This window comes from Alternaria infectoria, assembly GCF_024043175.1.
Source record: "Alternaria infectoria strain BMP 0036 chromosome Unknown scaffold_2, whole genome shotgun sequence".
Classification (NCBI taxonomy): domain Eukaryota; kingdom Fungi; phylum Ascomycota; class Dothideomycetes; order Pleosporales; family Pleosporaceae; genus Alternaria; species Alternaria infectoria.
In genome coordinates this window covers 1,161,773-1,181,465 of record NW_026250691.1, presented here as the reverse complement: position 1 = coordinate 1,181,465, position 19,693 = coordinate 1,161,773, and the positions used below count along the sequence as shown (strand labels likewise).

The 19,693-nt window shown below is 53.0% G+C and overlaps 9 protein-coding genes across 9 annotated transcripts; 5 read left to right on the top strand and 4 right to left on the bottom strand.

Annotated features, from left to right (window-relative positions):
• Window positions 1–375: 375 nt before the first annotated feature.
• J4E92_001837 (uncharacterized protein) lies at window positions 376–4,157 on the top strand (the record flags this gene model as incomplete). The annotated part of the gene is made up of 2 exons (XM_051493246.1): window positions 376–960; window positions 1,023–4,157. The coding sequence occupies 2 exons, from the start codon at window positions 376–378 to the stop codon at window positions 4,155–4,157; spliced, it is 3,720 nt and encodes a 1,239-aa protein (XP_051356477.1).
• Window positions 4,158–4,923: 766 nt separating this feature from the next.
• Window positions 4,924–5,370, top strand: J4E92_001836 (uncharacterized protein; the record flags this gene model as incomplete). Its single annotated transcript, XM_051493245.1, has 1 exon — window positions 4,924–5,370. One exon carries the CDS (start codon window positions 4,924–4,926, stop codon window positions 5,368–5,370), a length of 447 nt encoding a protein of 148 aa, XP_051356476.1.
• A 326-nt stretch (window positions 5,371–5,696) lies between these two features.
• Window positions 5,697–6,972, bottom strand: J4E92_001835 (uncharacterized protein; the record flags this gene model as incomplete). The annotated part of the gene is made up of 3 exons (XM_051493244.1): window positions 5,697–6,155; window positions 6,225–6,679; window positions 6,732–6,972. 3 exons carry the CDS (start codon window positions 6,970–6,972, stop codon window positions 5,697–5,699), a joined length of 1,155 nt encoding a protein of 384 aa, XP_051356475.1.
• Window positions 6,973–8,349: 1,377 nt separating this feature from the next.
• J4E92_001834 (uncharacterized protein) lies at window positions 8,350–9,865 on the bottom strand (the record flags this gene model as incomplete). Its single annotated transcript, XM_051493243.1, has 4 exons — window positions 8,350–8,461; window positions 8,508–9,340; window positions 9,397–9,731; window positions 9,781–9,865. 4 exons carry the CDS (start codon window positions 9,863–9,865, stop codon window positions 8,350–8,352), a joined length of 1,365 nt encoding a protein of 454 aa, XP_051356474.1.
• Window positions 9,866–10,465: 600 nt separating this feature from the next.
• Window positions 10,466–11,199, top strand: J4E92_001833 (uncharacterized protein; the record flags this gene model as incomplete). The annotated part of the gene is made up of 2 exons (XM_051493242.1): window positions 10,466–11,127; window positions 11,172–11,199. The coding sequence occupies 2 exons, from the start codon at window positions 10,466–10,468 to the stop codon at window positions 11,197–11,199; spliced, it is 690 nt and encodes a 229-aa protein (XP_051356473.1).
• Window positions 11,200–12,865: 1,666 nt separating this feature from the next.
• J4E92_001832 (uncharacterized protein) lies at window positions 12,866–13,783 on the bottom strand (the record flags this gene model as incomplete). The annotated part of the gene is made up of 1 exon (XM_051493241.1): window positions 12,866–13,783. The coding sequence occupies one exon, from the start codon at window positions 13,781–13,783 to the stop codon at window positions 12,866–12,868; it is 918 nt and encodes a 305-aa protein (XP_051356472.1).
• A 242-nt stretch (window positions 13,784–14,025) lies between these two features.
• On the top strand, window positions 14,026–15,534 carry J4E92_001831 (uncharacterized protein; the record flags this gene model as incomplete). The annotated part of the gene is made up of 4 exons (XM_051493240.1): window positions 14,026–14,065; window positions 14,112–15,124; window positions 15,175–15,423; window positions 15,478–15,534. 4 exons carry the CDS (start codon window positions 14,026–14,028, stop codon window positions 15,532–15,534), a joined length of 1,359 nt encoding a protein of 452 aa, XP_051356471.1.
• A 454-nt stretch (window positions 15,535–15,988) lies between these two features.
• J4E92_001830 (uncharacterized protein) lies at window positions 15,989–17,261 on the bottom strand (the record flags this gene model as incomplete). Its single annotated transcript, XM_051493239.1, has 6 exons — window positions 15,989–16,138; window positions 16,189–16,697; window positions 16,863–16,890; window positions 16,942–17,030; window positions 17,080–17,113; window positions 17,178–17,261. 6 exons carry the CDS (start codon window positions 17,259–17,261, stop codon window positions 15,989–15,991), a joined length of 894 nt encoding a protein of 297 aa, XP_051356470.1.
• Window positions 17,262–18,300: 1,039 nt separating this feature from the next.
• Window positions 18,301–19,630, top strand: ARO2 (bifunctional chorismate synthase/riboflavin reductase [NAD(P)H] aro2; the record flags this gene model as incomplete). The annotated part of the gene is made up of 3 exons (XM_051493238.1): window positions 18,301–18,335; window positions 18,385–18,746; window positions 18,795–19,630. The coding sequence occupies 3 exons, from the start codon at window positions 18,301–18,303 to the stop codon at window positions 19,628–19,630; spliced, it is 1,233 nt and encodes a 410-aa protein (XP_051356469.1).
• Window positions 19,631–19,693: the final 63 nt, after the last annotated feature.

The window sequence follows — 19,693 nt, the reverse complement described above, 5'->3', positions numbered from 1 at the left end:
CTTCGCCTTGCTACGGTCTTTGTGTAACGGAAACGACGCCCGTCCCAGCTTTCGCCGCAACCACCTCGACGACAGGCCCATCCGCCGGCCTCGCATCCACATCGGGTCATCTGTCACCTGCTTCACACTTCAGCGCTAGCTATCGTCACGTCGGGTATGTCAGTCTCCGTTTGTCGCGTGGGAGTTGCCTCAGCACAGTATTAACTTGCAAACAGCCGAGCAAAGCAATCGGTATACGCCAGGACTCCAGAACGTCAAGTATTGCGCCACGCCAATTGACTCTCGTTTTGTATCATCTGCCAAATGCTGCCCAATTAGCGTACTATCGACGGAGCATTCTACTCTAGCATCTCACCCACCTTTCGTTCTTCCACCATGGCGTCCTTTCCTGAGCAAGAAGAGATGGATAAGCGGTCGAGCGCACTAGTGGCGCCACTGAACATTCACAAATCGTCACCAGGAAGATCGCGCTCGCGGGCTTTTGGCCACACTCGCCAATCCTCATCAAGGGGAACACATTCCAGTCGGTCGCAGTCGCAAATATCGCCACCTCTGACCCCGAAGACTTCAAGTGAAGCCATGGCTCTGCAACAGCAACAACATCCGCAACCTGTATTCCACAACTACCTCCGTGCGTTCTATCATTACAGCCCGAGTACGACAGTGTCGTCCTCAACCGACGAGTCGTCCATCACCGTCGCCATCAATCAAGGCGATGTAATCCTCGTCCACTCTGTTCATCCCAATGGCTGGGCCGATGGAACACTATTAGCGTCAGGGGCCCGCGGATGGCTGCCCACCAACTACTGCGAACCCTATGACAATCCCATCATACGGAATCTTCTGACCGCGTTAACATATTTGTGGGATTTGGTCCGCGATGGAGAGAATGGCGATCTCGGTGCCTTCTCGAGACAAGACTATGTCAAGGGCATGATTGTTGGCGTCCGCCTCTTCCTCGTAAGTGAAGCTTGTGGACGAGTATAGATTGTGTTTGTGTCCCGATTACTGACTCCGAACAGGAACGGACTGAGTGCCTGCAGAAGGATTCACGCCTCATCCTCACACACGTAAGTCTACGGCGCATGCGGAAAGCTCTCTTAGGAGATCTTTCCACACTCGTCAAGACGGCCAAGACCTTGCAAGAAGCCCTGCAGTCGAACGAGCTGCAGGTGCCCGTTTTCGAACACATGGACGAGCTTGTGTTCAAATCATTCAAGTTGGTGACTCGGGCCGTGCGTTTCCTTGACATCTGGACGACGGACGCAGTGGCGCTGTCACTCTTCGAGCTTGGCGACGCCAGTAGTCATCGACCACTCACCCCGCCGTCCGACTCGGTCGATGCTGCTGTGGAACCACGAGCAATATCAGCCCCCTCGGGCGAGAACAGGCTTTCGGCGAACGAATGCGACTCTCCGGTTACGCAAGGTGCACCATCAGTGCACGACGACTGGTACACCACCACTGCTCAGCCGCAGAGAAACCTGAACCGCCTATCAGTCGCCTTTTCGCTGCCCTCGGAGACAGATTCACTTCAATCACCAATACTCCCCTCCCATTCCTCAGTGCAGTCGAAACGTATCTCCATGACACATCGCTTGTCGTACACCGGTAAATCAGCAAGTGCGCGCAAAGGAAACCTAGCCACCGAGAGGCTAAACGCCGCGCACGACGCTTTCCTGGGCTACATCGGCTCCTTTATTGGGTTGCACCTGCAATCACGGTCTTCGGAAGAACTTGCTCAGATTACCCAGCACTCTGTGATTGCGTGCCGCCAACTTCTCAAAGTTGTTGAGGAAGTATGGGAACGAGACTCGCGACGATCCGAACAACTGGCAGAAGCACGAGACACCATGTACACCCGTTTGACGGAACTAGTGCAAGCGACCAAGGACATGTTCATCAACGCCGATACCGACGTTGAAGAGGTGGTGGCGCCTGAAGCAGGGAAGCAGATCGTGGCTGCCGCTACAAGCTGTGTGCGTTCTGCTGGTGATTGCGTCACCAAGGCTAGGGTTGTGGTCGAAAGGATTGGCGATTTCGAGTTCGAAGCCGAACCTGCTGGTCTCGGGATCTCAGAAACGATCTTTCAAGAACCCGACGCAGACAACCAGGAGTCCACAGCTAGGTCCGCATCGCCCAAGCCTACAGACACCGTCCTGGAGACCAACAAGCCACTACCCGCTACGCCAGTTGAGGAACGCGAAATGCCTCCACCACTAGTCATCTCAGAGTCAAAGCCACTACCCGAGGTGCCGCAACCATCACCACTCGAAACCAACAGGCTTAGCCTTCAGCCTTCGTCCCAGGCCGTAATAGTCGAGAGCCCAACCGCAGTGTCGTTCAGATCGTCCCGGTCATCATTACCTCCTCTCAATGCGGTGCCTACTCCGGTTCTGGCTCCACCTCATGCGTCTGATTCCGCCGATAGTCCCTTGAGCACGACACAGGAAAGTTTTGCCGGTTCGACCAAAACTGACAGCGTCTACGTTTCAGTAAACGATGGGAGCAGCACCTACTTCAGTGCACAAGGCGATTCTGCAAGCATTCTCTCTCACACGTCCACACGTGCCACTACCCCGGATCATTCGCCCACGAAGAAGGAGAGTTGTCAAACCTTGATCAGCAGCTTTGGCAGCTCCTCTGAGCTCCGATCTCTAGCAAGCGAAGATGTCGCTGCTGGCGAAGAGCACTTATTGGAGACCACCTATGTCCATGAATTGATCTACAACAAAGAGGGCCAAATCTCTGGTGGTTCCCTCCCAGCGCTTGTAGAACAGCTGACTACCTTCGAATCTACCCCAGATGTCGTCTTCGTCAACGCGTTTTATTTGACGTTCCGCCTCTTTACCACGCCACTCGACCTCGCGCAATGCCTGATCGACCGTTTTGATTACATCGGTAACAGCCAGACCGTGGGTGTGCCGGTACGTCTTCGTGTCTACAATGTCTTCAAGGGTTGGCTGGAAAGCCATTGGTGTGGCGAGAGCGACGCTGTTGCTCTAGGCGTCATCCTCGCGTTCGCCACCGGAAAGCTTAGGGCTGCTATGCCTGCTGCTGGCAAAAGACTTGCGGAGCTTACTTCCAAGGTAACGGAAGTAAGGGCTGGTGCTCTTGTACCTCGATTGGTATCGTCGCTCAGTCAGACAGGTGCTTCAAACCCTGCGTTCACTCTTGCGGATAGCAATGTGCCGTCCCCAATTGTGACTAAGAGCCAACTCAACGCTCTGCGAGGTAGCAAAGAGGGCAGGACGCAATGCAGCATCTTGGACTTCGATCCTTTGGAACTTGCCAGACAATTCACCATTATCGAGTCCAGGCTCTTCTGTGCCATCCAACCCGAAGAACTTCTTGCCCTGGAATGGACCAAGAAGAAGAATTCGAAGGCTCGCAACGTCAAAGCAATGTCGACGCTTTCGACCGACCTGGCAAACCTAGTTGCCGACACCATCCTGCAGCTCGAGGACGCAAAGAAGCGTGCTGTTGTTATCAAGCAGTGGGTCAAAGTTGCGGCAAAATGCCTGGAGCTTAACAATTACGACTCGTTGATGGCCATCATCTGCTCGCTCAATTCATCCATGGTCATGCGTCTCAAACGTACATGGGAAATTGTGTCCACGAAAACGAAGGCTCGCCTAGATGAACTGAAGGCAATTACCGACGTAGGACGTAACTATGCTGTGCTCCGACAGCGTCTGCAAAACCATGTCGCGCCATGCATTCCATTCGTCGGTATCTACCTTACCGATCTTACGTTTATCGACGTCGGCAATGGCACCACACGACAGCTCCCCGGAGATTCCGGTTCTGACAGCGTCTCCGTCATCAACTTCGACAAACACATGAAGACAGCTAAGATCATCGGCCAGCTCCAATCATTCCAAGTTCCTTACCGACTGGCTGCCATACCAGAAATGCAGGACTGGATGGAGAGCCAAATCCAGCGAATGCACGCAAGCGACCAGGCCAACGTGCAAAGCTACTACCGCCGATCGCTGCTTCTTGAGCCTCGTGAAGCTCAACACTCTACGAGAGGCTCGCCCTCCATCGACAACAGTGCACAAAGCACATTCTCAGCAGAGAGCCGAACCAATTCGAAAGACAAGTTCGAGTTCCTCAACTTCAATTTCTCGACCGCGAACCTCAAGGGTTCATAGACATGTGTACTGCGCTTCATTGCGCCTTTCTTCATCGACCGCCTCTGGATGGCGCCTGATCACCGACATACCCTAATGTTTGCGTTTACACTGCATCTATTCTTGTCCTTTATGTCACGGACACTTACGATACCAATGCCCGAGTTCCTTTTGTTTGTTCTATACCACTTCAGCGATTTCTTTTCCGGGTGGGCTCATTTGTATTCTGCATACTCTGCAAAGACAGATCACAGGTATCTGCGCAACATTTCATACTTTTTGCATACCCATTGGGGCTTTTGGGAGCCTGTATCAATCAGGTCTTTGGCGTTAGGAAGAGGAAAGAAGTCGCTATTACAGCAAACGGTGTGTTGCTGCGATTAGCGGTTAAAAGCATTACACGATGGGCACTGGAAGACAAAATACGTTCTTTCGTACCCATAGAACCATGTACTGAGCCGTCTACCGGACTGCAGCTCTCTGAATCAAAGAAATTCTCAAACCAACTACCATCTATTCGCATTGTGACAGCACCTTATACAAGAAGAAAATTAAAAGACATCTAATATAAAAGGCAGTGTGTATGATTGTCGTGTGATAGAGCTAGAATACATCGTGGCAGATCATGATGGCAGCTGCTTCAGGGTGGGATTTCCATGTGGGGTTAAAGCTAGCGATTGCAGCGACCCCTCCACCCTCATTCCATCCGCCATCGCGTCGCATAACTGCCCCGATATCCTCTCTTCTCCCCACGTCTATACCAATCCACGCCATACTGCGCACGCCGATGACCACGATGACCACCCAAGACCTTTTGATCGACGTCCGCTCCCCAGCCGAGTTCTCGACCGGCTACCTTACCACCGACATCGCACCCACCGTAAACATTGAATACCAGGTCATCGATCAACTACCCGAAATCTACGCAGCGAAAGGCATAAATGTGGGAAAAGACGATCGAATTACGCTGTATTGTCGGAGTGGAAGACGCTCGGGTATTGCGCTGGGAAGGCTAAGGGAGATGGGGTTCAAGAGCGTGAGGGATATCGGAGGCTTCGACGAGGCCAGAAAGGTGTTGGATCGCGAACAGGTCCAAAGGCAGTTGGATTCCGAGCTAGAGAAGAGCATGGTACATGATGCTAAAGATGCAGGGAGTGGTGAGGATCCGAAGAAGCATGTTAGGGTCAAGAGCTTTGGCGCGTTGGTCGACGGATTGAAGGCACTCGAAGAGTGAGATGTCCAAGTTCATATGATGCGATTGGGAATGCAGGCATATGGGGCGCATGCGCTTCTGTCAATGTTCACCGCTGAGCTTCCGGTCAATCATCCTGCGGAGCATCGACACGAGGAAAACCGGAGTTCAGGGCACAATGGGGGTGAGACGATTTTGTCTAGTGGTACACAATATAAAGGTAAAGAATCTTCCTCAAACGAGTGGATGAAGTTGGTTTCCCCCAGTTCAAAACTCTAGCACCCTTCGAAATACCACTGCTAACCCCCCTACTTAGTCCTGCAAGCACCGTGTCTCCACGCTTCAATCTTTCCTCGAACTACTCTGGTCTATCTAGTACTTCCCGATGGAATGGCACCGGTAGGCATGGCAGTGCCAGAAGGCATAGCGCCGGAGGGAGGAGCACCACCCGGGCCACCACCCATACCACCAGAGTTCTCGTTCTCGACGCCACCTTCGTCAGTCCAGTACGCCGCTGGGGTGATGTTGTAAGCGCTGGCAGAGTCCATGCCAAATGCCAGCCAACCAAAAAGACCCTCTGAGATGTCGTTGCCGAGCATGACATACTCCACAAATGGATCAACATCCGCAGCTTCCTCCGCAAGAATGGAATCGTCGGCATTTGAAGTGACTTCCTGTTCATTGCTGGCGTACGGTTCCACTGTATCCGCGAGAGTGATGAGATCTTGGTCGAAGAACATCTGGCCCACGTGTGTGATGTGGCCGCCTGAGAGGGTCGAGTTGGCGTTTACAGTCGCGTTGAGTCTAGACATGACGTGAATGTGCGTCTACAACATTGTCTCGAGTTAGTTCCTGTTTACTCAGAACAAGGGTGATAGAAACCTGTAAGCACTTACAGCACGTCCAGTGTAGTGCCCTGGAAAGACAGTTTGGAACGAAACGACGCCATTCTCATCACTCTGCTGGATGCCACGCAACGCCGTGTTCTGCAAGTTGGACTCGTCGTCCTCGCCAACTCCGTTGCCCTGCGCTACAACACCAGAGTATACGCCGGTAGCGTTGCAGTGCCACATCTCGAGGAAAGCCTGAGGAACAGGCTCGCACGTGTTCACGTCGATGATCTGGATATCCAGTGTCATGGGGATGCCCTCTTGGTCTTCGGTAACATCCTCACGCACGAGTTCGCCCTCGACCCAGTAAGGGCCTTGGGTCACCTCGGGTGTAAGGACGCAAGAGTTGTTTCCTGCAAAGAGGGTGGCGGGATCAGTATCGGCGGTAATGCCAGTCATGTTTGACTTGTGATCAGTGGCGAGCACAGTATCGAGGTCGCGGATCCGGAGGTACGGTTTATCTGTGCGACATATCAGTATCCAGCCATCAGCGTACTCTGAGAGGGAGTGTACCTTGAGCGATAGCCCGCTTGGCTCGAAGTTTCTCTACCATGGCACTGCGGCGGACGTGCATAGCGATATCGTTACCACGCGCCTTCAGTGTATCAGCACAGTGGGCAAGAGACCGCTTGTTGTTCGCGAGGTAGGCTCTTCGCTCAGCAGCTTCCTGGGCATGCTCTGCGGCGCTCTGGCCTGGGTGAGCGAGAGAGCTCTGCGCAAGGAGGGCGGCGCTGAGAAGAGCTGTGAGCTTCATGATGGGAAGATACTTGTTGGGTCGAGGGTGCGAAGAGAAGTGATGGTGGTGAAGGCTTGCACTGCTCTCGACCAGGAGCTTTATATCTATCGTTTGGATGCCTCGATGTCAAGTCTGGATCGCGATGTCGACAGGGGAAACGAAACAGAGGCATGGTACTCGTCCCCCTACCCTTGCTCTACGCCTTAGGCCCACTGTCCTGCATGTTTCTCTTCTACCTGTACGAGTCGTCACAAGCATACGCAAGACATTGTATTGTTTCGTAGTGTCCTCAGTCTTGGCGAAACCATGAATTCGAAGCTTGTCTAGAAGCAGGCGGGTTCCCATGCACGCTTAGGCCCGCCGCTGAAAGCTTCATCTGTGTCGGTTGGCCTTGTTGTTGGACTACGTACTGTATGGTTGGTGGTAATGTTGAGAAACATTCTCCTTAACTATATGAGCATCTACTACATATATCTTTGCTCTCTCAGATTTTATCACTGTCGGGCAACTGTGTATGACCTGTCTGTTCTTTCGATACCTCTCCCAACCTCTGAATCTACACAATCGGCATCTCCACGCCGAGCGTCAACGTCAGTGTTCCCGCTGAAACAGTTCTCTATGCTAAATCCAGTCCATTTCCATTGCGTGGTTCCTGATTGGAGGCTTACGTGGCTGTCTGTGTTATACTGGGAAGGGCTGTAATGTCTAGAGTGGGTACCCAAGCGCGAGGCTAAACGATTTTGAGAGGCGATGGGCCCTAGAACTTGCAGTCTAGTCCACAAAGCTCATTGACATGCTTCTGGATTGGTTGCGCTACTGTTGACGTGCCTTACGTATGTGCGGGTCAAGAACCGCTAGCTTCCTCCGAAGAAGACGCGTAGACATGTCTTGGCAAACGCTTCCACCCCAGCTTCAGCACACTTTGAATGCACGCGCGCATCCGGAGTATTTCTTATCCATATTGTGAGATTACTATGGCCAATGGGAGGTTTCGCGATTACGCAGGTGATGGTTTGGATCCACGGCATGTTCCAGGAACGACGCTTGGTAAAGTCTGTGGGTGCTTGCGTAAGTATGCTAAGAGACTTGGGTGCGGGACGAAGACGCGAGTAAACAGCTAAGCGTTTCGAATTGGTGCTTATCGTGTGTACTTGAAGCTTGGGGACGTATGGTATGACGGAAGGGCGGGTTTGCTACATGGATTTGGAGCGACTTACGAACGTCAACACAATGACCCTGCGCTACGTCAATAGACTTGCGGGTGATTTCTGGTTGTTTTTGCAATAGTAGTATTGATGTGGTTGAAATGTTATTACCGATGCATCTTGCCGTGACTGTTCTGTGCACCACTGTACATCTGGTTCACATCTTTGTAGACTGTGGACTTCCCGTCTATCATTCGAGATGCAGCTCGCCTTCGCGCTCGGCATAGGGATAATACTTCTGTGTTTCAGTCCATAACGTTTCTTCGTCCATCTGGCTTGCATCCAGGCCTGCAATGATGTCCCTGAACATGTGTAAGCGCCATCTTTCCAATCGTCAATGCGACTTACTTGTCTTCAGCCAACACTTCGAAGCCCGGTACACAATCAATGAGCGCGTACATAACATAGCTTCCGATGAAAGACCATGAGAATCCGACGAGAGCCTCCACAACCTGAATACCGAGCTGGCGTACGTTCCCATCGAAGAATACTCCACCAACAATTTCTGTGACTCCATCGTATCCTGCGACTTCTTTCCGAGCAAAGCAACCAGTCGAAATCGTTGCTAAAATTCCACCAAGGCAGTGTGTCGCAAAGGTGTCGCCGTGATCAACCCATCTCCAGCGTCGAGCGAAGTCGCTAAACTTTATGCGAAGCGCTTGACGACAGAATAGTGCACCGAGCACCCCGAAAAAGAAGGCTGTTGGTAGATCAATGAAACCTGCCGAAGGTGTGATCATAATGAGTCCAGAGATGGCGCCCATGAAACATGAGTCTAGACTCCAGCGCCCAATTTCGACATACGTGTAGAGCATCCACGTGAGCGCTCCACTGGCAGCACAGAGGTTCGTGACACACAAGGCCATCACTGACTTGAAGTTGAACGCCAGAGTGGTGCCCGCGTCAAAGGCGAGCCATGAGCCCCAGATGCTGATCATCGCGAGAAGTTGGCAAAGAGAATTGACCGGCCGGTGGATGACCAGATGCGCTGGTGTACGGGTCGAGGACTTGCGCGAGCGGAACAAAGGGTACGAAAGGTATACGGAAATCGCCGTTGCTGTTGCTCCGGAATTGATGTGTACGGGCGTACCACCTGCGAAATCTAGAACGCCTAGGTCCATAAGGAAACCTCCACCCCAGACCATATGAGCTAACGGATTGTATATGAATGTAGACCAAAGCTACCATTTGTCAGTGAAGCTCACAGGTATGCCGTCGTTCTACAGGTAGGACTCACAAATATGAATGGTATCAACGGCAGTATTCTCCCTCTCTCACACGCGCCGCCAACCGCAATGGCACAAACTGTGGCCTGGAATACTAATTGAAAGAAGCTGAATAGCACTGCTGGAATGGTACCAACAGGCTCTGCTAGCACATTCCTGTGAAAGGCGTACTTGAAATCTCCAAAAATAGCTCCTCCTTCTCCGTATGTCAAGGTGTATCCAATGAGGAACCATTGTATCGAGCAGACGATCACTGCTAGGATAGCTGGCATAACTGCTGCTAGAGAATTGGAGCGTGTAGTGTAACCTGAATACGCTATGCCTACAGCTGGAATGATACCCCAGCCTCGACAAGGTTAGTCAATGTAGTGAATAGTTGTGAAAGGTATACATACAGAAGACCGAACAGACAAGCACGAAGAGTGTATCAGTCCGGTCGCAAGCTTCCCAGGCCTGTAGGACCTCGGTAGGCAAGCCCATGGTGGAGGTTCTTAGTAGAAGTTCGGTGTCAAGGTCAATAATCCTGCTATAACAGTGTATATAGAGATGCAGGTAGTGAGTACGAGGCTATACAGCGGGGAAGACGTGGGCAAGGGTTGAAGCTGCAGCAGGTACAAGCAAGCCACCTCGGCTGAGCGTATCCTGTTCCCGGAGTCCGCTTTCTTTCCCTTCCCAAGTGCCCAGCATTGAGGCGCTTGATAGGCAGTATGTGCAGACGCCATTGGCTTAACTAGGAGATCGTGTCGATCGCTGCGCGACGATAAGATAAGGAAGGCTCCCCATGGTCGTTAACAGGAAGGCCGGGTGAAAGGTGCATTAGCCGAAGCCATGTTTAGCACTACTTTCTGCTGCTCGTGACTTTGTGATATGCTTTTGCGGCGCTTCATACGCGAACATGGTAATTTAACAATTCGATGGAGTGCCGGCACCAGATGTCGATGAAGTGTCACAAAGGCCTCGATCGCAGACCGGGGGCGGCGCTTTCCCACATTCGGTAACGCTAATGCCGTTTTGAGCCTACGCAGAGGCACATCCAATGTTCACGAACTGTGACCACGGTTCCTGATCAGCGCGCCAAAAATGTCGGATAGCGAAGAGAACGATTTTTTCGGTGTCAGTCAGGACCTCGTTCCCCCTGCGCCTATCAAACCTGCGGGCGCTTCCGAGATAGATTTTGACGGCCTACTGTCACCCCCACTCAAACTACATGAGGACCTGAAGAACGGCTGCGGCGGTCAACTATGGCCGGCCGGTATGGTACTGAGCAAATACATGCTGCGGAAACATCGAGAGGATGTCGCAGGTAAAGAGATAGTCGAGCTTGGTGCTGGAGGCGGGCTCGTCGGGTTGGCGGTCGCGATAGGATGCAAAGTCGACACCACATTACATATCACGGATCAAGAGCCGATGTTCGAACTCATGAAGCGCAACATCACGCTGAACGCTCTGCAGTCTCGTGTCAGCGCTTCAATATACGACTGGGGAGAGCCGACGCCATCACAGCTACCAGCACACCCGGACATCATCCTGGCAGCGGATTGTGTATATTTCGAGCCTGCTTTTCCGTTGCTGCAAAAGACCCTACAAGACTTGATCGGCGACAAGACTGTGTGCTATTTCTGCTTCAAGAGGAGGAGACGGGCAGATCTGACGTTCATGAAGACGGCGCGAAAGATGTTCCACGTGCAGGAGGTGGACGATGATCCTGATAAGGAGGTGTACTCGAGGGAAAAGCTGTTCCTGTAAGTGTAGAAACTATGTGATGAGCCACAGCTGACGCATGCAGTTATCGCATAACGAAGAAGACTAGTTGATGGAAGGACAAGATTGTGGTGGACTAGCATCTGAATAGATGGTTGGCTGCAAGTCACGACGTTCAGTGCAGGTCCATGGGTAGAGTGTCGCGAACCCTGGTAGCCCCTTCTGATAGCCAAATTCCCGATTTGTCCCTTCTTATATTATCTGTCCAAGACATCCGTTGTCGAGAAGGATACCATTCATATTTATTCAACCATGTCGCACTGCTGCATGCGCGCTTTGGATTTGCCCGATGAAACTCGACCCACTCCGGACCCTTATGGATACCTCCGGTCACTTCCCGATGTTTCTACAAGTCTTGATATTGCTCGCCATCGGCCGGCACTGGCATTTCTCAACAGCATAACGCCCACAAATGCTACTTGCGAAGACATACATCCGTTATTCCAGCAAGCGCAGTGGGTGAACTTAAGCTGCGAGACCTACCTGCAGCTATCACCTGCTCTGAAAATTGCTACGCAGCTTACTAGGCAAGCATCCTCCCTGTGTTTCCACAACCATGTCCTTCATGGGGAACTCAAGTATCTTAAGGAGAAGCGAAGGTATTATCTTGCTCCATCGGTATATGAGGCAACTCAAACAGCTCACCTGATGACGACTGAAACGCTTGACATCACCCTGCCGAGATATCTAAGGCTCGAGTTTGATGAACTTGACGAGGACGGGTTCCAATTCGATGCCATGACATATTTCGGCGAAGGCGCGAGTGTTTCCGAGATTGTATACTGTCCACGGATCCAGCTCCATACTCATCACCTCTACGCACTCCGTCACGTTATCAATCATGGGTCTCTATACGATCAAGAGGCGATCTTCCTGAGAATCGCTATCGCTCTTTGCCACGAACTTGCCCATGTCGTCTGGTATCATCGCAGCAGCATCGAGAATTCATCCTCGTAAGTCGATCTTTGAACATGTTCATTGCGAGTTGCCACTAACATATTTGTAGACCCACGACTACCCATGGCGACCCTCTTTATCAGTTGGCTGACACCGATCCCGAACTAGGGAATGCTTGGGAGCGTTATACCTTCGGCGGCAACATCTGGACTATCGACTATCCGGGCAAGATTACTACGTATTACTACCAGTTGGATGCAACATCTGGTCGCAGCGATTATGATACGCGCATTATTGTACCACGCTGGTGGGTACACATGTTCTTCCTCCAGCCGATATGGACCTACTTCAGTCGACTACATCATCAGGGGCTACTGCGACTACCGACCGAGCTCGAGAGCGGTTGCGTATTCCGTAAGCATTCACCAGAAGCGAGCATGGATTGGACTATGTATATTCATGGCGCGAAGCAGGAGCCAGCTTGCATGATGACGCGTGCGGTGCCATACTTGTTATGGAACCTTCTGAGGCCTGCCCTAAATCGCCTCGAGAATTGCAATAGATTTGAAGACGGATGGGAATGCCCAAGCGAATCGGAACGCAATCGGGAAGAATATGAGGAGATGTGCAGGTCGCTAGTAGATCAAGCGGCGGCACCTCATACAATGTCGGAACTAGACGTGTCTCTTTCACAGCCTACATTACAGTACAAACGGTAGATCAATGAATGTAGCGTTCACGTTGGCCTCGAAATTCTCTGCGAATATGATTATTCTTCATACTGATTTCTTCGCCGGGATAGATAGCGATTACACCACTAGCTCAAGCGCTCTCTTTAGTTTTACGTGGATGCGACTCGTGCCGGCTCTCGAAAAACTTGGCCGTAATCCCGATCATGGCGATAACAGCAGAAACCGCGAGAAAGTTGACAATCATGTTGCCCTTTTCCCACTCTTCCTCTACCTTGATGTTCCTACGCAGCTTTTTCCGCCTAGCCCAAATATGCTCGTTCACGTTGTCCTGCGTTTCCTTGTGCCTGACGTTGTCAAAGTGTGGAACTTGATTCCCTTGTTTCTGCTGACCAGGGCCAAATCCACCCCATTCGCCGTAGGATTCTTGACCAGCATGATTGGATGCCTCCCCACCTTCCCGTGCGTTGGAATATGCGTATTCGGCTCGCTTCGCGCCGTGACGTCCATAGCCGCCGGCCTTATAGAACGAGGGCGGTGGCCCTCGGAAGGTACTTCGCTTCTTGTTCAGCCCGCTGGCCGGCCTTGAGCCATATGCAGCGGAACTGTAACTCCCTTGCGGATATTCACTCCCGCTCGTTGCCCAGCGCGACTGTCTTTGCGAGTGCTCTAGTTGCGCATCGTATTGCGCACGCTTCTCTGGTACAGAGAGAACGTGGTATGCTTCGCTTATTGCGACAAAACGTGTGGAGGCTTCGGGGTCGTTGCGGTTATGGTCCGGGTGGTTTTTCTTCGAGAGCGTATAGAACTGGCGCTTGATCTCAGAAGCAGTCGCCGTCGAAGTGAGGTGTAGCGTCTCGTAATGATTGACTAGGGCGTCCGCGTATCGTGGGGCCGTAGCATGGAAATGCGAGACTTGTATGCGTCGCGGAAGAGCAGGACCCGTGCGACGGAGACATGAGTGACAGATGTATGGCGAGGATATGCGCGACAGACGAGAAGTCGACGTTTGAGCGATTGTTCGCAGTAGGCTAGATGGGCGGGGTGGCATTGCCCATTACCAGTATCCGAAGGTGAGGGTGCCCATGCAGAAACATGAGTCTGGGTGAATGTTCGGCGCGCATGGAGGACGTCATCGCCAAGCTCCCGAGGCTAAGACAAGCATGGCCTAGCTGCAGAACCCAGTCAGTGGGCGACGCTCCACCGGCGTCAGTTAGCGGGGCGTTTCGAGACGCTCGTAAATTTCGAGATTGTCTAAGAGACAAGCACCACTACATTCTCGACACGGCCAACATGGCGGCCAAGGTAGCGGACGAAGTCGCCAACATGAAGTGTATGGAAGCGCTACCTCTCGCGTTACATCGCCTAACAGCGTACAGTGGACGACACCAACGGCAAACCAGCAAATGGTACAACGGAGAACGGCGAAAAGCCCACAGGCGATGCGGATCACGAAGACTCAGACGATGACAACGAGGCCGAGGATGGAGCACCAGAAGCCGGCGAAGGCGCTGCGAAAAAGAAGAAGAAGAGGAAGCCCAGAAAGAAGAAGAAGGCTGGCGCAGCAGCCGGCGCAGGAGGGCCCAAGGTGCAGACGTCACCGCCACGAGTTCGCATCGATGAGCTGTTCCCCAACGATTCGTACCCCGAGGGCGAAATTCAAGAATACGTCAACGAGAACGCCTACCGGACCACCAATGAAGAGAAGCGCCACCTCGACCGCATGAACAATGACTTCCTCACCGAATACCGCAAAGGCTCAGAGATCCACCGCCAAGTTCGACAATGGGCTCAGAACTGGATCAAGCCGGGCATGTCGCTTACCGAGATTGCAGAGGGTATCGAGGACTCGGTTCGCGCCTTGACAGGACACCAGGGTTTGGAAGATGGTGACGCGCAAATAGCGGGCATGGGGTTCCCGACTGGTCTGAGCATAAACCACTGTGCAGCGCATTACACCCCCAATGCGGGCAACAAAATGGTCATCAACTACGAAGATGTCATGAAGGTCGATTTCGGCGTACACATCAACGGACGTATTGTGGACAGCGCGTTCACCCTGACCTTCGACCCCGTATACGACAATCTCATAAACGCGTGCAAGGCTGCGACAAACGCCGGTATCAAGGAGGCCGGTATCGACGTCCGCATGAGCGATATTGGCGCTGCTATTCAGGAAGTCATGGAGAGCTACGAGGTGGAAATCAAGGGACAGATGCTGCCCGTCAAGTGCATAAGGAATCTGAACGGACACTCCATCGGACACTACACCATCCACGGCGGCAAGACTGTACCGATCGTCAAAGGCGGCGATCAAACAAAGATGGAAGAAGGAGAGACATTTGCTATCGAAACATTCGGCAGCACAGGAAAGGGATACGTTCGGGATGATGTAAGTCATTCGCGTACTTGAGCCTGCTCGTGATCTAACAATTACCACAGATGGAGACATCTCACTACGCCAAAAAGGCGGACGCACCCAAAGTCGCTCTCCGCGTCTCGTCAGCAAAGACACTCCTCAACTCCATTACCAAGAACTTCGGTACTCTGCCTTTCTGCAGGCGGTATCTCGATCGCATGGGCCACGACAAATACCTCTTGGGCTTGAACAACCTGGTTAGCGCGGGTATTGTCGAGGCCTACCCCCCGCTTTGCGATATCAAGGGCAGTTATACAGCACAGAGTGAACACGTAAGTAGCCACTGATCCGTCGACACTATAAAGATGTGTGCTAACGCAAGACAGACATTCGTGCTTCGCCCCAACTGCAAGGAGATTCTTAGTCGCGGTGACGACTACTAAGCTCCAATTACACGTCAATGAAGCGTCTGCAATTTCATAGTAACATGTGACAATAAGTAGAACGAAGCTATGTGTTCCGCGCTCATGAAGCAACGGTTTCATGACCCTGACTGGGCACTGCATATACCGGAAACAACAAGAAGTAAAAAACATACCATACCCGATCGATCAGCGTTCACTTGCCTTCCTCTTCCTTGAATGAACTAATGCCAGCACGCTCCATGTCTTTACTAGGGTACAAATTCAGTAAGTACACATCATCACTACGAGCATATAGATCGGGGTCCAGAGTTACAGTAAATTGTATTGAGACGAACTGTCGCACATACCCAAGGGGTATGCTCCGTTCGCTCATCAGCACTAGATTGATATGATACTGCTTCGCGAGAACCAAAAGAATCTAAAAGCCAGCTCCTTCATCTCTTTTCCACAAATATGTCTCTTTTCGAGGTGCTTAACCCTCGAAGGTGAAGCTGGTGCCGAGCTTGTGGCCGGCCTCGTTCAGCTTCTGGGTATCGAAAGAGCCACCAATACCGAAGGTCAGACCGCTGTTGACCTTGGTGTTGTAGGCGAGGGAAGCAATGCCGAGGTTGTTGATCTTGGCCTGGATGGGATTAGTACAGACGCCCTCGTGCATGTCAGGGACCGTCATACCTTAGCGAAAGACGCAGGGTCAAGCTTGTACTTGGCAGCGAGCTCAAGACCGACGTTGTTGCCGGACTTTGAGTCCCAGACAGCGCGGGCACCGGCCTCGACAGCGGGGTTGACGCGCTGGTAGTACGAGGCGGTGAAAACGCTCAGGGAGTTGGTGGCAGTCACGGCAGCGTTGTAGAGAGGGGTGGTGTATCCGACAGCGGCGGAGTACTTGGTGATGGCAGCCTTCTGCACATCGTAACCGACTTCACCACCAACGACCATGCCCTCGTGGCTAACGACAGCATCAGCGGTGGTGCCAATGGCGCCAGCAGCCGAGTAGTCGACGAAAGCGCGGCCGTGGAAGGCAGGCTGCTTGAAGTGAAGGTTGACCTTCTGGCCCTTGTTGCCGGCAGCGGGGTTGAAGTTGGAGAGAATCTCAGTCTTCAAGCCGCTGGCAAAGGTGTCGTTGAGCTCGACCTTGGTGGCCAGCATGTTGGCAGTGTTCCATGACTGGGTGATGCTGATGCCTGCGTCGTCCGTTGTCAGTAGGTTGATTCCGTAGCCCGCCACGGAAAAGCCCCCCTTGCCGGGAGGCTGCTTCACGTGGAATATATAAGATTGAAAGTTGGAAGACGTATGAAGGGGTACAGAGAGGCTCGTGGAGCGGGGGAGAAAGGAATCGTTTGTCGTACCGTTGGAAAGCGACTTCTTGCCCTCGAGCTGGTGGACGCGTTAGCCATGGCGGTTTTCCGCGTACAATGGCGGGCTTACCGAGGAAGTGACGGGGCCATCGTGGGCAGAGGTTCCCTTGGCGGTGAAGTTGACACCGTTGGGGGCCTTGAGCTTGACCTCAAGGGCAGCTGCGGGCGCGTCAGTGGGAGGGCAGGCGGATCAATTGGAGTCGCGGACCTGCGGCAGTGTGGTAGAAGTCCTTGTTGATGAGCTGGAGGGCGGCTCCGTTAGCAATGGCGCCATGGGGAAGCTCGTCGCGGGGAGCCAAAACATACGTCGTTGGAGGCCTTGGCGATGTCGCTGAACGCCGGCGGCGGGAACTTGGGGATGATCTTCTCGACCTTGACGTACTCAGTCATGTTGGGCGGTTTGGTGGGGGATGTAATGGAGGAAAGAGGGGTGTTTAGGGCGTCGTGTTGCTGGCTGCAAGCAAAACTTCTTGAGAAGTCACGGCAGGGTCCGCGCTAGTAATCCCGGATGATCTTCGTGCCTGCCAGTCCACCCACTCTCCGTCCATCCCTCAGACACGACCAAACTCTGTTCTCCATGTTCGTCGGCGTCGACTATACTGTAGGCTAGGCGCCCCTTCATCTTACTTGATACTCAGATGATGCGACTGCCGCTCCTGCCACTCCTGCCATCTGCGCCCTCAACCATGGAACCCGTTTCCAGGCGCAGTCGCCCGCGCGCGTGGCATCGTCTCGAGTTGTTCGGCCCACTCGCCCACGCACATGTGGTCGCCAGTCTTTCCTTGACCGGACGCTTTGTACAGCGCAAGAACAGCGCATGTCATGTGGTGTGGGGTCGTCTGTCTGGGCGACAACGTTGACCCTGCAAGCACATCCTCATGGCAACATACTCCAGTCACCATCCCGAGAGCGAAGACAGCCCACTTACTTGCCATTTGTTCCATGTTTCTTCTGAGGCTGATCACGCAGTTGAGATGCCTCAAGTACACATGCGGAGTGGGATCTAGCCATGCTCGTTCGCATTGCCTGTGGGGATATTTCGGTGTCTGCACATTGGCAACCCCATCAATCGCTGAACGAATGACTTTCCTCGCACCGCAATGTGAACTTTGAAGAATGTGCGACATTGCGTTGACGCTCCGATGGGAGGGTACCGTCGTTTGGTTCATACCAGCCTTACCATCGGTGGCCGATCTCGGGTTCCCAGACGGCTGTACTCCGCGCCCCGCTAAATAAATAAAACTCCTAGAGTGACTCTGACGTTGATTATTCTAGCGCACGCGTCTGGACCTGCAACGACACAATAATTAAATCGGCGCTCTTTGGACACATACACAGACGTTTGGATACACCGAGTACGCATCTCATTGACTAGTCGCCGTTCACAAGGGAGCCGAATCCCCACAATCTCGCCAACACCACAACCACAATGTCTACCTTTGGCACGCACTTCAGGGTCACCACGTATGCATACGCGCCGTATAGCTGCTCGACGTCTACTGACCTGCGATAGCTATGGCGAATCCCATTGTCTTTCCGTCGGCGCCATTATCGACGGTTGCCCGCCGGGCATGGCCCTTACTGAGGATGACATCCAACCCCAGATGACGCGCCGCCGACCGGGCCAGTCCGCCATCACAACCCCCCGCGACGAGAAAGACCGCGTAGAGATCCAGTCTGGCACAGAGTTCGGCATCACACTGGGCACCCCGATTGGCGTCAGGGTCATGAACGAGAACCAGCGCAAGCAAGACTACGGCAACAAGACGATGGACATGTACCCAAGACCGAGCCACGCCGACTGGACATACCTGGAGAAGTACGGTGTGAAGGCTAGCTCAGGTGGTGGACGAAGTAGCGCACGAGAGACCATTGGTGAGCGGATTCCGGCACAACCACCGTACAAATGCTAATGGTGCCCAGGACGAGTAGCAGCCGGTGCGATAGCGGAGAAGTACCTGCGCGAAGCCTACGGTATCGAGATCATCGCATTCACCAACTCCATCGGAAACGAGTTCCTCTTCCCTCCCACACCCGAACACCCCACCGCATCCACGAACCCAGAGTACCTCAAGCTAATCGACTCGATTACACGCAACAAGGTAGACGAGTACCTGCCCGTCAGGTGTCCGAGCGACGATGTCACCAAACGCATGGAAGACTTGATCGCCAAGTACCGCGACGCACAAGACAGCATAGGTGGCACCGTGACTTGCGTAATAAGAGGTTGCCCGACAGGCTTGGGAGAGCCATGCTTTGACAAGCTGGAGGCCAAGCTGGGACACGCTATGCTGTCGATTCCCGCAACCAAGGGGTTTGAAATCGGATCCGGCTTCGGAGGCGCACAACTACCGGGCTCAATTCACAATGACGCGTTCGTCAAAGCTCCTGCTGTCCCGGCAGGCGAAAACCCCGATGCAAGCAAGTACCGCTCAAAACCCAAGCTCACCACCAAGACCAACAACTCGGGCGGTATCCAGGGTGGTATCACCAACGGCGCGCCCATCTACTTCAACGTAGCTTTTAAGCCGGCAGCGACAATTGGACAGGCGCAGTCTACAGTCACATACGACCAGGAAGAAGGAGTGTTGGAGGCCAAGGGCAGGCACGATCCTTGTGTAGTGCCTCGTGCAGTGCCCATTGTCGAGATGATGGCTGCATTGGTCATCATGGATGCTGTACTAGCCCAGCAGGCGAGACAAGGCGCGAGGAGCTTGCTTCCACCGCTAAAGGGTGTTCAACCCGTCAATGGCGCTTGATAGGCCGGATGATGTAAGTCGGGTATAACGGGAGTGAAGGCGCCAGCTGCACGTGTACGATGT